Source organism: Fusarium tjaetaba (assembly GCF_013396195.1).
Source record: "Fusarium tjaetaba strain NRRL 66243 chromosome Unknown NRRL66243_c0000059, whole genome shotgun sequence".
In the NCBI taxonomy this organism is placed as follows: domain Eukaryota; kingdom Fungi; phylum Ascomycota; class Sordariomycetes; order Hypocreales; family Nectriaceae; genus Fusarium; species Fusarium tjaetaba.
Window position 1 is genome coordinate 37,506 of NW_023501255.1, and position 13,312 is coordinate 50,817.

The 13,312-nt window shown below is 47.8% G+C and overlaps 6 protein-coding genes across 6 annotated transcripts; 3 read left to right on the top strand and 3 right to left on the bottom strand.

Annotated features, from left to right (window-relative positions):
- Positions 1-396: 396 nt before the first annotated feature.
- Positions 397-1,404, top strand: FTJAE_2853 (reductase; the record flags this gene model as incomplete). The annotated part of the gene is made up of 2 exons (XM_037349090.1): positions 397-470; positions 528-1,404. The coding sequence occupies 2 exons, from the start codon at positions 397-399 to the stop codon at positions 1,402-1,404; spliced, it is 951 nt and encodes a 316-aa protein (XP_037209970.1).
- A 265-nt stretch (positions 1,405-1,669) lies between these two features.
- FTJAE_2854 (cutinase transcription factor 1 beta) lies at positions 1,670-4,514 on the bottom strand (the record flags this gene model as incomplete). The annotated part of the gene is made up of 7 exons (XM_037349091.1): positions 1,670-2,246; positions 2,315-2,518; positions 2,569-3,251; positions 3,306-3,386; positions 3,453-3,853; positions 3,901-4,232; positions 4,315-4,514. The coding sequence occupies 7 exons, from the start codon at positions 4,512-4,514 to the stop codon at positions 1,670-1,672; spliced, it is 2,478 nt and encodes an 825-aa protein (XP_037209971.1).
- Positions 4,515-5,315: 801 nt separating this feature from the next.
- Positions 5,316-7,475, top strand: FTJAE_2855 (uncharacterized protein; the record flags this gene model as incomplete). The annotated part of the gene is made up of 11 exons (XM_037349092.1): positions 5,316-5,350; positions 5,405-5,451; positions 5,515-5,588; positions 5,641-5,815; positions 5,870-5,940; positions 6,002-6,170; positions 6,222-6,565; positions 6,611-6,668; positions 6,733-6,815; positions 6,865-7,120; positions 7,177-7,475. The coding sequence occupies 11 exons, from the start codon at positions 5,316-5,318 to the stop codon at positions 7,473-7,475; spliced, it is 1,611 nt and encodes a 536-aa protein (XP_037209972.1).
- Positions 7,476-8,163: 688 nt separating this feature from the next.
- On the bottom strand, positions 8,164-9,211 carry FTJAE_2856 (retinal short-chain dehydrogenase reductase; the record flags this gene model as incomplete). Its single annotated transcript, XM_037349093.1, has 3 exons — positions 8,164-8,419; positions 8,471-8,864; positions 8,911-9,211. The coding sequence occupies 3 exons, from the start codon at positions 9,209-9,211 to the stop codon at positions 8,164-8,166; spliced, it is 951 nt and encodes a 316-aa protein (XP_037209973.1).
- A 393-nt stretch (positions 9,212-9,604) lies between these two features.
- On the top strand, positions 9,605-10,556 carry FTJAE_2857 (uncharacterized protein; the record flags this gene model as incomplete). Its single annotated transcript, XM_037349094.1, has 2 exons — positions 9,605-9,712; positions 9,768-10,556. The coding sequence occupies 2 exons, from the start codon at positions 9,605-9,607 to the stop codon at positions 10,554-10,556; spliced, it is 897 nt and encodes a 298-aa protein (XP_037209974.1).
- A 446-nt stretch (positions 10,557-11,002) lies between these two features.
- Positions 11,003-13,048, bottom strand: FTJAE_2858 (phenylacetyl ligase; the record flags this gene model as incomplete). Its single annotated transcript, XM_037349095.1, has 6 exons — positions 11,003-11,335; positions 11,393-11,727; positions 11,790-11,952; positions 12,009-12,266; positions 12,339-12,704; positions 12,767-13,048. 6 exons carry the CDS (start codon positions 13,046-13,048, stop codon positions 11,003-11,005), a joined length of 1,737 nt encoding a protein of 578 aa, XP_037209975.1.
- Positions 13,049-13,312: the final 264 nt, after the last annotated feature.

Sequence of the window (13,312 nt, forward strand, 5' to 3'; positions counted from 1 at the left end):
GGTTCAAGACGTTGGATATTGAGGCGCAGACTAGCAAGGGTAGAGATGCGATGCGATAAGATGATTGGTTGATGTCACATAGCCCAGATTGAAATAGTCTAGCGTCATGCAACCTGCTCACTCGTCCGTTTTTGGGCTTGCATTAGTCACTGATCATGATTGGCCAGGCACTTGTCTTTATGCAGCCTGCTCACAACATTTGACATGCAAAAGGCATGATGGAATTAGCTATGGAGTTAAGCGTCGGATTTTCGCTGGGAATTTCGTCAGAAGGAACTATAAGAGGTGGTCTCCAGTATGGATTCTCAAATCTTTATGCTCATCATTCCAAAACTACTCCAGCTCATCAACACTACTCTCTCAGTTTACCCAATACTGAACTAGACATCCAACACAATGACTTTTCACCCTGATAACCTCCCTGATCTCACGGGAAAAGTCTACATTGTCACAGGTGGCAACTCTGGAATGTAAGTCTACCTTCGATGATCCTGTCCACAGATCTAGATCTCTGACCTTTCTTGCAGGGGACTCTACACAGTTTCCCATCTAGCAAGACACGGCGCCCACGTCTACATGTGTTCACGATCTCTCGATAAGGGGAACAAAGCCATTGCTGAGATCCAAAAAGACCATCCTTCAACCAAGATTGACCTATTGCAAATCGACCTGATGGATCTCGCAAGTGTCGTCGCAGCCGCCAAGCACTTCCTTTCGCTCGAAACATCCCTCCATGGCCTTATCAACAATGCTGGTATCATGGCTACACCATTTGAGATTACCAAAGATGGACATGAAGCTCAGTGGGAAACCAATTATCTTTCCCACTGGGTCTTCACGGAACACCTCATTCCAGTGATGCTGAAAACATCAAAGTCATCACCCCCCGGAACCGTGCGCATCGTTAACCTCTCTTCATCCGGCCATCTAATGTCCCCTAAGGGCGGCATAAACTTTGAAGACACATCGCTCAAAGAGGCGAGTGTCTGGGAGCGCTACGGTCAAAGCAAACTCGGCAACATTCTCCACGCGAAAACCCTCCACAACAAGTACGGTCCTAGCTCAGGTAACGAAGAAGGCGAGATTTGGACAACGTCAGTGCATCCTGGCCTTGTAGAAACAAATCTCACATCGAACGTTCAACATTCGACAGGGAGCTTGCCGATGCTGTCATTGCTGAGATGTATGAAACTGATGTGGACTGCGGATCGAGGGTCTTGGAATAGTCTTTTCTGCGCGGCGAGTCCGGGTATGGAACCTGAGCAGAGTGGAGAGTATATGGAGATCTACCATCGGTTGTTTGAGCCTTGGTGGCAGAACAGTGCGTCGAAGGATGACGAGTTGGCGAAGAAGTTGGATGAATGGACGAGGGAGACTATGAGAAAGGAAGGATGGATCCAGTAGTGGTTTTTGCTATGGTTTAATTGTCAAATAGACTGAAATTTTGCTTATAGACTTTGAGAAGTAATTTCATAATGTCTCACAAAGATATCTATTTTGTAGGGTTTTCTAGCTTTAGGATGAGCTTAGGATAGGTCTAGAATATCTTTGATGAAGTTGCCGAAACGCCTTTGAACTACTCATTAAACTGCAATTTTGTGAGGGTTGGGCGTGAACATGAAAGCATACTTGATATATAGCACGTTTCAAAGTCACACTTTACTATCTATTACTGATCAAACATCTCCAGCAACAGTTCACCAAAGATATCCACATCGGCGGTAGACAGCTTTGGATCAGTAGCAAAGGCCATTGGGTCGTCATTTATGAGGCCTGCTTGACCAGTGGCTTGCTCAGTTGCATACGACAGGCGACGCGGCCTAGCTCTTGATCCTTTGCTCCCCTTCAACAAGCAGCGTAGCCACGCTGGGAAGTCGAATTCTTCCGGCTGCCTGCCTTTGCTGATACAAACATCGACAGTCCAGATCATTCTCAGATACATACTCGGCTGGCTTCTCAGGATCTGACTCCAATCTGTCAGGGAATTGCCGCTGGCCTTGGATATGCACTGGCTGTCGACCTGGGCCAAATTGGCAACGTGCCGAACTATTCGTTTCACCCACTCTACACCGTAGTACTGAGGGAAGAAAACATTCAAAGCCTCAACTAGCACTTTCAGTCGATCTTGATTTGATGCTGGAGTTGACCCGGCTTCCACCGATTCGTTGCATGATAGTTCATTACTAAGCGATGATAATCGCGCAGTAATGGTATGAAGCGTCAATGGGGTAGCTAGGCAAGCAAGGCTGTAATATAACATTAGTTTCAGAACTCAGGAGGAAGTTCTAGTGCTTGTTCGGCTTGTTGGACTTACGCTGATACGGGGAGCCAGCGTGCCAAGCGACGTCGGGTCAACTCCTTGTAGCATTCTGTGATTTTCTGAGCAGCATCTTGCACCTCAAATGAGCTTTGCTGGAGTTTTAAACTTCGCCCCGGTCTTGCTGTATCGCCGCCACTGGATCCGGATGAGAGATACTGCCGCAGAATCTTAGAATGACAAAGAGCAATAGATGCAGTGCTATGTCATTGGTTAGTCTGTGTTGAAGGACAAGACACAGGACAACTCACTGATAGTAGATATACATGAGATTTGTCTGTAGCACAATGGATTTATCTTGATCATTGCTTTTTCCATACGAGTCTTCGGGCGCATTCTCAAAGGGGGGGAACTGAGTAGAGACCCTCAAATACCAGGCCCTCAAGGCGGTTTCGCATTTCTCGAAAGTGAGGTCTTCATCCCCAGCGGATCGCGACTTTGATTCTACAGAATCCTCAAACGGGTACACCAGGGTCAGGACATCAGTCAAAAGAATCATCAGTTCAAGGAATCTTGAGAAAATGCTGATTTGGCGCCGCTTAGTAGCTGGTGTGAATACGCTTGACCGATATATGTCGTCCTGGAGGTGTTCAGCACCCAAAGGGATTGCGTTCTTGAAATCAAAACGGTCGTGTGTGATATTGAGGCTAAAGCGCGTGCAGAGCGGCGAGATACGGTCCATGATGACACAGCACCACCATAAGCGGTGGAGAGAGTTGTGGTATTTTAGTTGTTTCGTGGGTGTCATCTCTATTAGGTCTGGCACTTCTGTGTATCGATCCGCGTTGATACTTCTGGCGTGCTGGATGGCTAAACTCAGCCAAGTCTTGTAGGGGTTTAGGGTCGTATTTGAGGGCGGTACCCAGCCCATCATGAGAAGGGCTGCTTGAGCTAGAGGGAGAGACGATGTTTCCGAACCGAGATCGTACAACAGCTGCAGGACTTCGGTTAATATAGTGGCGGATCATTGGGTTGCTTCAACACCAACCTTTGTTCTTCTGTAGAATTCGGCTCGAGCAGTTCTAAGACTCGAAAAACCAAGTTGCTTGATGACGTAAAGTGACACGAACTACATAGTTTGATACTGTTAGTTGATTTTTCTATATCAAGGGATGTGGCTACAGGACAGACTCACGTTACTACTAGCAAAAAGCATAGCCTGAAACACCAGCAGTGAAATGGTCGACTGCGGGCCTGTGGATTCCTTCTGAGAGTACATTTCCCAAAAATCGCCTTCGTTGAGGAGCGGGAGGAAAGGATGCTGGTGTCTGAAGTATTGCTCTACGAAGTTGTCCAGTATTGGCCGGCTTGGAACGTGCAAGCATCCTTGAGCCTCCATGTAGTTGAGATCTTGTTGAGCAATTGAATGAATGTTGTGAATTTTTAGATACGGGTAGTGAACGAAGAGCACCGTGGTGCTGATGTTGGGCCTCTGCGCCGCCGGCTGAGCCGATGGAATTGAAGGGACTGTCATCCTATGGCTGTACATAGATTCTTGTTCTGATGAGCTTGTTTCTGTTCGGATCTGGTTAGATACTAGGACAAAGATGCTATGGAGTAAATAGTGAGGATGGGTCATTTACCTCTCATGGTCTGACCATCACCATACCCTGATGACAATGAGTGTATCTCTGCGGTCTCTGTCTCGCTGTCGCCGAGGCGATTTTCAAAGAAGGCCGCGTCGTCGAGAGTATCACCGAATGTCAGCATCCCAGGGTCGATACTAGGCGTATGAAAGGATAACCAAGGGTGGTCGTCGAGCGCCTCAGCGGCTGTGGGAGCGGCTTCGGTGCCATTGGCGTTGCTGCTCTCATTAACATCATCATCTTCCAGATGCTCCGACAGCTGCCGGTCGTCCTCTTGATAATCATCCTCAGGCGACCAATTTGTTTCGTTCCTCGGTACCTGCTGATTTCTGGAGTCAAGGTGAGTTAGCAGAGGAATGAAATTAAATTAAATGAGAGAAAAGTGGTCAAGAAGTAAGGGCGATTACTTACAGCCTGGAAGCGCGTCCAACTACCAGACAATTCTTGCAGTCGAGGTGACAATTGGTGCATGGCTGGCCGCGCACGGAGACATCGCAGCGAACCTTTCTGAACCTGCATGAGAGACAAGCTCGAGTCGATCGTTTGCGGCGCTGAGTGCGCTTTGTTTTCTGGTGAGTGGAAAGCGGCGGTGACAAGACGGCAGAATCCATTTTCGCAGTTGGCCGAGTCGAGTCTGAGATGGAAGAGAGTAAATCCCCAGGTGAGAAATTGGGGCTCAGATGACTACCCCGTAGGTAGAGGCAAGCTAACCAGTGAACGAGGATGTGGGGAAAGGCTACCGAATGGTATTGCCGTAGAATGTAGCACTATCATGGCTAGACTAGAATACAAGTTACCTTACCTTAGCTAGATGGAGGAGTCGAGAACTGGATTGACCTGGGGTAGACTTTGCGGGGAAATGGATTTAACGGAAACATTTCCGACCTCTAATGAGTTAAAGCTCTCTCTATCTTAGATATACAGTAGTAACATGCCAATCATAGTTGACTTTAGGGAAGCCACTGGTAGGTTTCCTCTCGGGGCCCCGGAAAGAGTCAGGTTCAGCTGTGATCTATTGGGTACTTGATAGATATATCAAAACGCAACTCAAAATCTCGTACCTCTACTAGCGCCGTGTCCTTCCTCGGTAGAGCAGCTTGTCTATGCCGTGGTAATAGCTGTGGGTCCAGAGTGACACATCTACCCCATATTCTCACTTTAGTCCGATCTGGGGTAAAACCTAAACATGGAGGGACAGACGGAGGGACAGACAGGCAATATGGTAAGCCTACAGCTGGAAACGCGTTGATTCTAGCCAATATCATGATACAGTATCAGTTCAAATCACAATTGCTATCTATATAAGAGCCAATCTCTCTCTGTTTATCATGCACCAAATCCAAAATCTTCGCCTAGCTCACTTATACTGCATCCTCAATTATAAACAACTTGGATAACTACTACGACGTATGATGGCTACTAACCAAGCCTCAACCCTGGATGCTATGTAGGCAGAGTCCTTGGATAACTTTGTCTTATCAGACTAGTAACAACGCTACAGCCGTACGGACCCGGACATTCCCGGGACGGTTAATATGAGCCTTTCTGGTAAAGCATAACACCTCAAACTCTTGATTTCAGTCCCCCTAGCTAACCATATTTCCTAAACAGAGGGTCAAGAGTCGACTGCCTATGGACTGGCTCTCTATCCAGTCCCATCTGATGACCCCAACGATCCTCTTCGGGTGTGCACAGCTTTCATCTACTTTCTGTCCATAAATTCTGACCAACAACCAGTGGCCAAAATGGAAAAAGACCACGCTCTTGCTGCTCGTATCTATTTACTCGTTCCTCGCAAACGGAAGCTTGTTCGGTCCAACTGTATACGTCAACTACCTGGCTCTCAAATTCCACAAGACGCCAAGCCAGACTTCTCAGCTGACCACGTACCCAAACTTACTGTTTGGTTTCGGTACATCTTGAGCCTTTCCCTGAGTTTTCGATTACTGACTTGGAACCCCCATAGGCTCTCTAATCTTCGTGCCAATGTATCGTAAAGTCGGCCGCCGTCCTGTTATGCTGATATCCCTTGTCCTGGTAATACCTCGCTATCCACTATCGAAACAGAAGTTCTATACTGACAGAGCTGCGTTGATAGTACTGTGCCGGTCTATTGGGAAGTGCCCTCTCTAATTCATACGACACACTTCTTGGCTTCCGAATGCTCCATGCTTTCGCCTCTTCTGTCTGCGAGGCTCTTCCCGCGCAGGTTGTCGCAGATGTCTTCTTTCTCCACGAGCGTGGCAAAGCCCTTGGATGGTATACCTGTAAGCCACGTACCACTGCCTTAAAAAAATCCCTACTGATCAAGATCTCAGTTGCACTTACGACTGGCACTCTCTCTGCTGTTGCCGCCAGCTATATGCTTGCGGGGGGCCACTCCTACAACCTCTTCTTCTGGGTCGAGTTTGCTGTCGGCTGTGCCTTGCTATTTGCTGTTTTCTTTCTCTTTGAAGAAACTATGTTCTTCAGGGATAGCCACATCTCAGGCGTTCCATTGAACGCTGACGGTTCAGCGAGGCTTCAGAAAGACGAGGAGCAGCAGAACACTGAGGAGATCGAGATCCAGGCAACGCCGCGAACCTACGTTCGTGACAGTTACTTGCAACAACTCAAACTTGTTAGGAGAACAGACCCAAACTCGCCGATTTTCATGATGATGGTAAGAACTCTCAGCAACTCTAAAACAGCTTCTAACGACTTGTAGATCAGATCATTTACATACTTTGTGGTTCCACCGGTCTTCTGGGTCTGCACAACCTATGGTATGCCACATTCACATAAACTCATTACAGGCACAGCAGCTGTACTAACTACTCACCTTGGTAGGAATAATCATTGGCCTGGCTGCCCTTGCTTTCACTGCCACATTTCCCGGTATTGTAGCGGCTCCGCCTTATTCCTGGCCAATTGTAAGAGTACCAAAACCGATTTATGGACGGATACTGACATGTCCTGAAGGAAAACACAGGGCTTGTAGCCGTGGCAGCATTTATCGGCTACCTCGCTGCCGCTGGGCCATTCAGCTCGCTCCCCGATCGATTCTCCGCCAGATTGGCCAAGAAGAACAACAACATCTATGAAGCTGAGTATCGTCTCTGGTGTCTTGTCGTGGTGATTTTTGTATCTCCCGCATCTCTGATCCTATACGGATACTCAGCCGAGAAGCAGCTTCACTGGTTTGGCCTAGTCTTTGCAGTTGGGCTCTTCCAATTCGGTATGTTTGACAACAGACCATGTGTGTTCTTTGCTAATCTCGTTGTCTTGAAACAGGGGCCTTCTTCTTCTTGACGTATACACTAGCGTACGCAATGGACTCGTATGAAGCAAATGTACCAGAGATGTTGATTGCGATGAATATTGGCAAGCAAGCGATCTCTTTTGGGTTTGGATATGAGGTCATCAACTGGATCATCAAAGACGGGTATGTGACGGTATTTGCGGGAATATTCTGCAGTGTTTTGTTGGTTAACAACCTTGCCGTCTTTGTCTTTTTGGTCTTTGGAAAGCGTCTTAGAGCATGGTATCCGCGAACTCGTCTGGCCAAGATTCACAAGGGAAGCATCCATTGAATCTTAAGTAGTTGCGTTATTTGTTAGCCAGTCGCACGGTCAAGGTTGTGCATCAGAAGTGTCGAATGCGATTGTTCAGTACGGACCAGCTCGTTGTAACATAGGTAACCCGCAGCCTGATTGCCAAGAGATTCCAGTAGCTGGCTTTGATGGCCTCATTCTGAGTACTTGGAGACCTGAGAGCTCCCTACATCTCATTGACAACATTTCACATTTATGTACCAGGATTGTATTCTCCCTGGCCTGCTTCTGTCAATTGAGAGCTACATACCTCTTGTTCTCTTGCTTCCAGCAATACCAACATTCAGTCATCCCCAAGTCCCCTCGCACTGACAAACAATTCTTGAAGGAAGCCACACCTGGATATTGACTAGCTGACCATGCATATGAGGCCTTTTGGGTGTATTTGTCCCTTGGCGGTATGTGGGTTTCGGTCATCACAGTCGATGCGCTTTTAGCTTCGGCATCCTGCGTGCACAAGCATGTTGGCTTCAGAATTGGTCCCATGAGACGAGAACTTAGTACGAGATCAGATAGGAGTCAATAACTTTTGGTCAGTATTCATTGATATAGCGGTGGGCAGCTAGCCATTCAACCATATGTGCATGTGGCTACATTCAATTCAGCTCAGCTACATGTCTACCTGTAAAGTGCACTGATAGATATTCAACGAGTGCATGCGACGCTATTAATTAGCCATTGCATTTAGAAGCCCAAGAGACACCTTGTCACGTAAACCTTCCTGGATCCAACCAGGGAACCCGCGTATCATAGAAGTCCAGGCCGAGGAATTTGGTACGACGACTTGAGCTCCATACCCAGTATAAAGCTGACTCACAACACCATCAGCGACAGACTCTGCAGATATGGTGGTGTCCTTCATTTTCCCCTTGGCGATGAGGTCTGCGATCAACGGAGTCTTTACCCAAGTCGGGTGTATGATGCTACAACCTGTTAGTCACACTGAAGGGCAAACACAAGCCGAAGTATCTTACCTTGCACGCACCAGCGGAGCCTTGTAGATGTGCCTCAATTCCTGTAGCAAGCCCTCGTGGAATGCGAGGAGTCCAGACTTGGTACAACCGTACTCGACGTTACTTGCCTGGGTAGCGAAACTAGCAAGACTTCCAACGTTGACGATATGGCCATGGTTTCTTCGTATCATGGCAGGCAGTAAGTGCTTCACAAGCAGTATCGGTGCGATCATGTTTACGTCGAAAACTTTGCGGATCTTGGACTCGGGACAAGCGAGAATAGACATGGCGTTGCCAATTCCAGCGTTGTTAATGAGCACGGTCGGGTCGCCATGTTCAGAAACAACCTGCTTGGCGACTTTGGAGATTTCGACTGGGTCAGAGAGGTCTGCTGAGCAGAAAGAGACGTTGGGGGCTAGAATCTGTCAGCAGGTTGTTGAAAAGTCGTGATGCTGACTTACGAAGTTGGTAGCTCGGAGCATTCAGATCAACAACTATGACCTTGATGTGCTTCTTTGCAAGCTTAAGGACAATTTCTTTGCCAATACCACTGCTACCGCCAGTAACAACAACGATTTCCTTTGTCCAGTCCCAACTGTTGTCGGTAAGGTAATTGTTGACCTTTCTCCTGGTGAGCCATGCGTTGAATCGTGGGAGAAAGCCTATCAATAACACTGCAGCAGCTCCAGCCAATATTTTCTTGTCTTTAGCCAATTCTGCTACACGGTCCAGGGTGTCCTTGTCTATCTTGGGGAACGACATTTTGAATGGTAGTGTGAATGCGACAATTCCGAAACGGTCGTTAAGAGGGTGATGTAGATCAGAGGAACTCAAAAATAGACAGTTTTATTCGGATATAAAGTTTATCGATTACTGATGTGCATTGTTCTTCTTGAAGCCGAGGGGTGCGCGGCTCAGACGATATATCTTGCCATGGCGTTGAAATGCCGAGGGTCGATTTCCCGAGGGATATCACCATTCACAATGCCTTATGCGTTGGGCTAAGAATCATGCCTTCAACTTGGACCTTGGGGGTAAGTTTATTAAATATACCTATTTGTATGTTATTTCGCATTCACAATTCTTGAATTGACTCTATTCTGCTCGATAGACCATTCACTTAGTATTCTTCTCACTTTTCACTCTCACGCGAAAATGGCTTCTCACAAAGACGTCGATATTCTCACTTACGATGGGCTTAAACTAAAGGGGACTATGTTCTCTGTTGGTCAGAAAAAGCCATGTATCATCATGTCGAGTGGTGTAAGTCAGGCCAGTTTCGTGATTCTGCACTCCACTGACTCGCCTTTCGACGCAGTGGTCAGGACTGCGATCCCATTTTCTGCCCGAGTTTGCAGCACGATTTAACAAAGCTGGCTATGGTGTTCTGGCCTACGACAACCGGTGCTGGGGAGATAGCGAAGGTCTTCCTCGGGAGCAGGTCGATCCGACACTGCAAACACGCGATTACTTCGATGTCTTCAACTTCGCCATCACTCAGCCCGAAGTAGACTCTACCAAAGTCATCTATTGGGGGTCCAGTATGTCCGGCGGAAATGCCATCTGTGCAGCAGCTGTGAATCACGATATCGCTGGGGTCATCTTGCAAGTCCCCTTCATCTCAGGCGAGTGGATCTCTCGCATGCCAGGCGCGTCGACAAGCTTACTCCTCGGCGAACGAGCCAAGGCCACGGCAGAAGGGTCTCCCTCCAAGGTCCCCAACTTTCCTAGCTCTCTTGATGAGCTCAAGAGCGGTACTTCGCAAGCTGTTCTCAAAGACCCAGAGTCGATCCCATTCATTGCTGAAATGGAACAGCGAGGACTTGACTGGTCCAAAACGTGTACTGTGCAGAGTCTGACATACGCTCTGCTCCATGAGCCACTAGCTTACATTCATCGCATCTCGCCGACGCCCATGCTGATGATCGTTGCTGATCACGATGTTACGACGCAGTCTCATTTGCAGCTTGAGGCTTATAACAAGGCACTTGAACCAAAGAAGCTGGTTGTTCTCAAGGGCATGGGCCACTTTTCACCTTACTTTGGTTCGCCTTTTGAGGAAAACGTACAGGCTCAGATTTCATATCTTAATGAACTCTTTGCTTGATATGTCATGCAAGGATTAGGAGAAGTAGCATAGATCAAAGTAGACGAATAAATCCCGAAAATGTTATCGTCAGCGAACACGATTAATGTGTCTTGTTATAAGGGTAACTTTGTGCTAGGAGAGCCTATCAAGCATGATCAGATTCTCAAAGTTTTCCTCTATAGCTCCATCCATATTCTTCGATCAAAAGGAATGGCGGATGAGGATGCACTTCACCTGCTAGCAAGCCCATGGAGTGCTAAGGCATTATCGCTCACTTGCCGCAGCTGATGTTTCGTGTCCGCAGAACCACCTTGTACGAAGAGGATATCTATGGCTCAAACTACATTCACTCTCTGAAATATACAACCAACGAACCAAGGCCGGCGAATCATTCTAACACAAGTCCAAAGCGCTGAAAGTAATTCTTAATCGCCTTCCGTGGAATCTCAATCGTATGGCTCAATCTATAGCTTAGCCGTGGCGCCCACTGACTTTCCCTTCTCTCTTGCCTGCAAAACCCGTCTGAGGATTTTACCGCTAGGGCTTTTGGGAATGGCTCCAACAAACTCCACACCCCCCTGAAGCCACTTGTACTTTGCTTTGTGGCTTTCAACATATTTGCAGATAGCAGTCTTTATCTCTTCGTCAGACTTATTACCTGTTCCAGCATCTTTTACTACAAAGGCTTTGGGCACTTCCCCAGCAAAATCGTGGGGAACAGGGATGACTGCACAATCTGCAACGAAGGGGTGAGAAAGAATATGTGCCTCAAGCTCTGCGGGAGCCACTTGGTTTCCCTGTTGTTTCTGTTAGTCTTGCTTATGTTCAAGGTGGATCGAATAATCTGTGAATACCTTCACTTTAATGAGCTCTTTGATTCGGTCGACGACGACGACGTGCTCGGTACCAAGAGGTGACAGACGTATAACAACAACATCACCTGTTCGAAGCCAACGACCGTCCTCGTCCCACACGAACGTCTCTGCTGTGGCTTTGGCGTTGTTCATGTAGCCGAGACAGATGTTTGGAGATTGGACGAAGAGTTCGCCTGGCTTCTCGAGCTCCGTTACTTCCAATCCATTCTCATCTATAACTTTGCATCGGGTGCCGAGAACGATAGACCCCGATGTGCCGGGGAGAATGTCATGCTGGCTTGTGGAGCAAACAGAAGGACTGCTTTCTGTCAAGCCTGGTAGAGGCAATAGTGTCAGTTGTTGCCTAAGATTTATGACTCGTTGTACATCGTCTTACCATAGCCCTGTCCAACTTTCCATCCTGGCCACATCTGCTGCATGCTCTCAATGGTCTTCGCGCCGAGGGGGGCAGCCCCTGAAGTGACCCATTCTAAACTACTCAAGTCGTACGAGTCGCATTTTAATTTGTTCTGGAGTAGCTGAATGGCGATAGGCGGGACCTACAACAGTTTCTGGGTCAGTCGAATACGAAGTCGCGGATAAAAGCACAACATACAAGCGGCAAATGGTTAACTTTGTACTTCTGTATGGCTGCGAGCATGTGGCCTAGATTATATCTTGGGAGCACCACCACCTCATCACCCCGCCAAGGTAGTATGTGAGAAATGATGACTAGGCCGTAGATATGGCTGAACGGCAATAGACCCAGTCCGACCTGCGTCTCAACCCCAGCTAATTTCCGCCCATAGGTCTCATACGCGACTTGTAAGGCAATGTTACTGATGATGTTGTAGTGAGATAACATGACGCCTTTCTAAAACCACATTAGCATCTGCCCGTTTGCAAAAAGGTAGTCAATTACTGATCACAGGGATTGGGGGCTAACCGGAAGGCCAGAGGTGCCGCTTGAGAAGCAAATATAAGCAACCTGTCGTTTGCCTTGCTCCTTAACCCATCGCAAAGGCTGGAGCGGAGGCAAGTGTCTTCCTTCATCTATCAACGTAGATAGAGCAACAAACGCGCCGTTGTTTGTTTCATCAGGCATGTCTAGGATAAAAATATGATCTTTAGAGATATTCGCCGCTGCCGCTGCCTCCAAGGCCACGGGAAGGAGAGGGACGCAGGTGAACAAGGCTTTTGCACTCGTCGAACGAAGTTGATGCGTGAGTTCAGAGACGCTATATGCTGCATTTGCAGGCGATGCAATAGCGTTGAGGCGATGCAATGCGTGGGTCAATGGAACGTAATCGATCTATGAAAACACCTCTCAGTTAGTAATTCCCTTTTTCATATCTTCAAATCTTGTTGTCTTACCGTGTTCCAAGAGAAAACACAGGCCACCTTGTCCCATTCCGTGCCGTTGGCGACACTCCAATCGAGTCGTTTCGCTATGGCCCTGGCCATGTAGTCGACCCTTTCCTTGACCTCAGCAACAGTATATGTCTGACCCGTCAATCCGCAAGTGTATGGATTACGGGACAGTTTCAATGGTTTGCGGCCATGTTGATCTGAATACATGAATTCTTCGATTGTGATGCTGTCTGGGAGAGACACTCGAGGGAGCGCTCGCGCCCACGCTGGTGATTCGAAGACCATGATGGCGTTCAGCAGGATCAAAGAATAATCTGTAAGACACTGTCATCGAGACTATCGAGACTAGAGATTCCTTTGGGGATACGGCTATATTCTACGTCCAGCCTCTTTGCCTTGGAGTTATCCAGCCCGCGACCCTCGGGATTATCGCCTCGGCATTACGTTGATGCACTGTATTGACTAGCCTCGTGCAACGGCCGCGTTTCCTTTTACCTTGGGAAATTTTCGATCCTGTGATCATTATTCTGTAGTCCCTCGGCAGTGCCG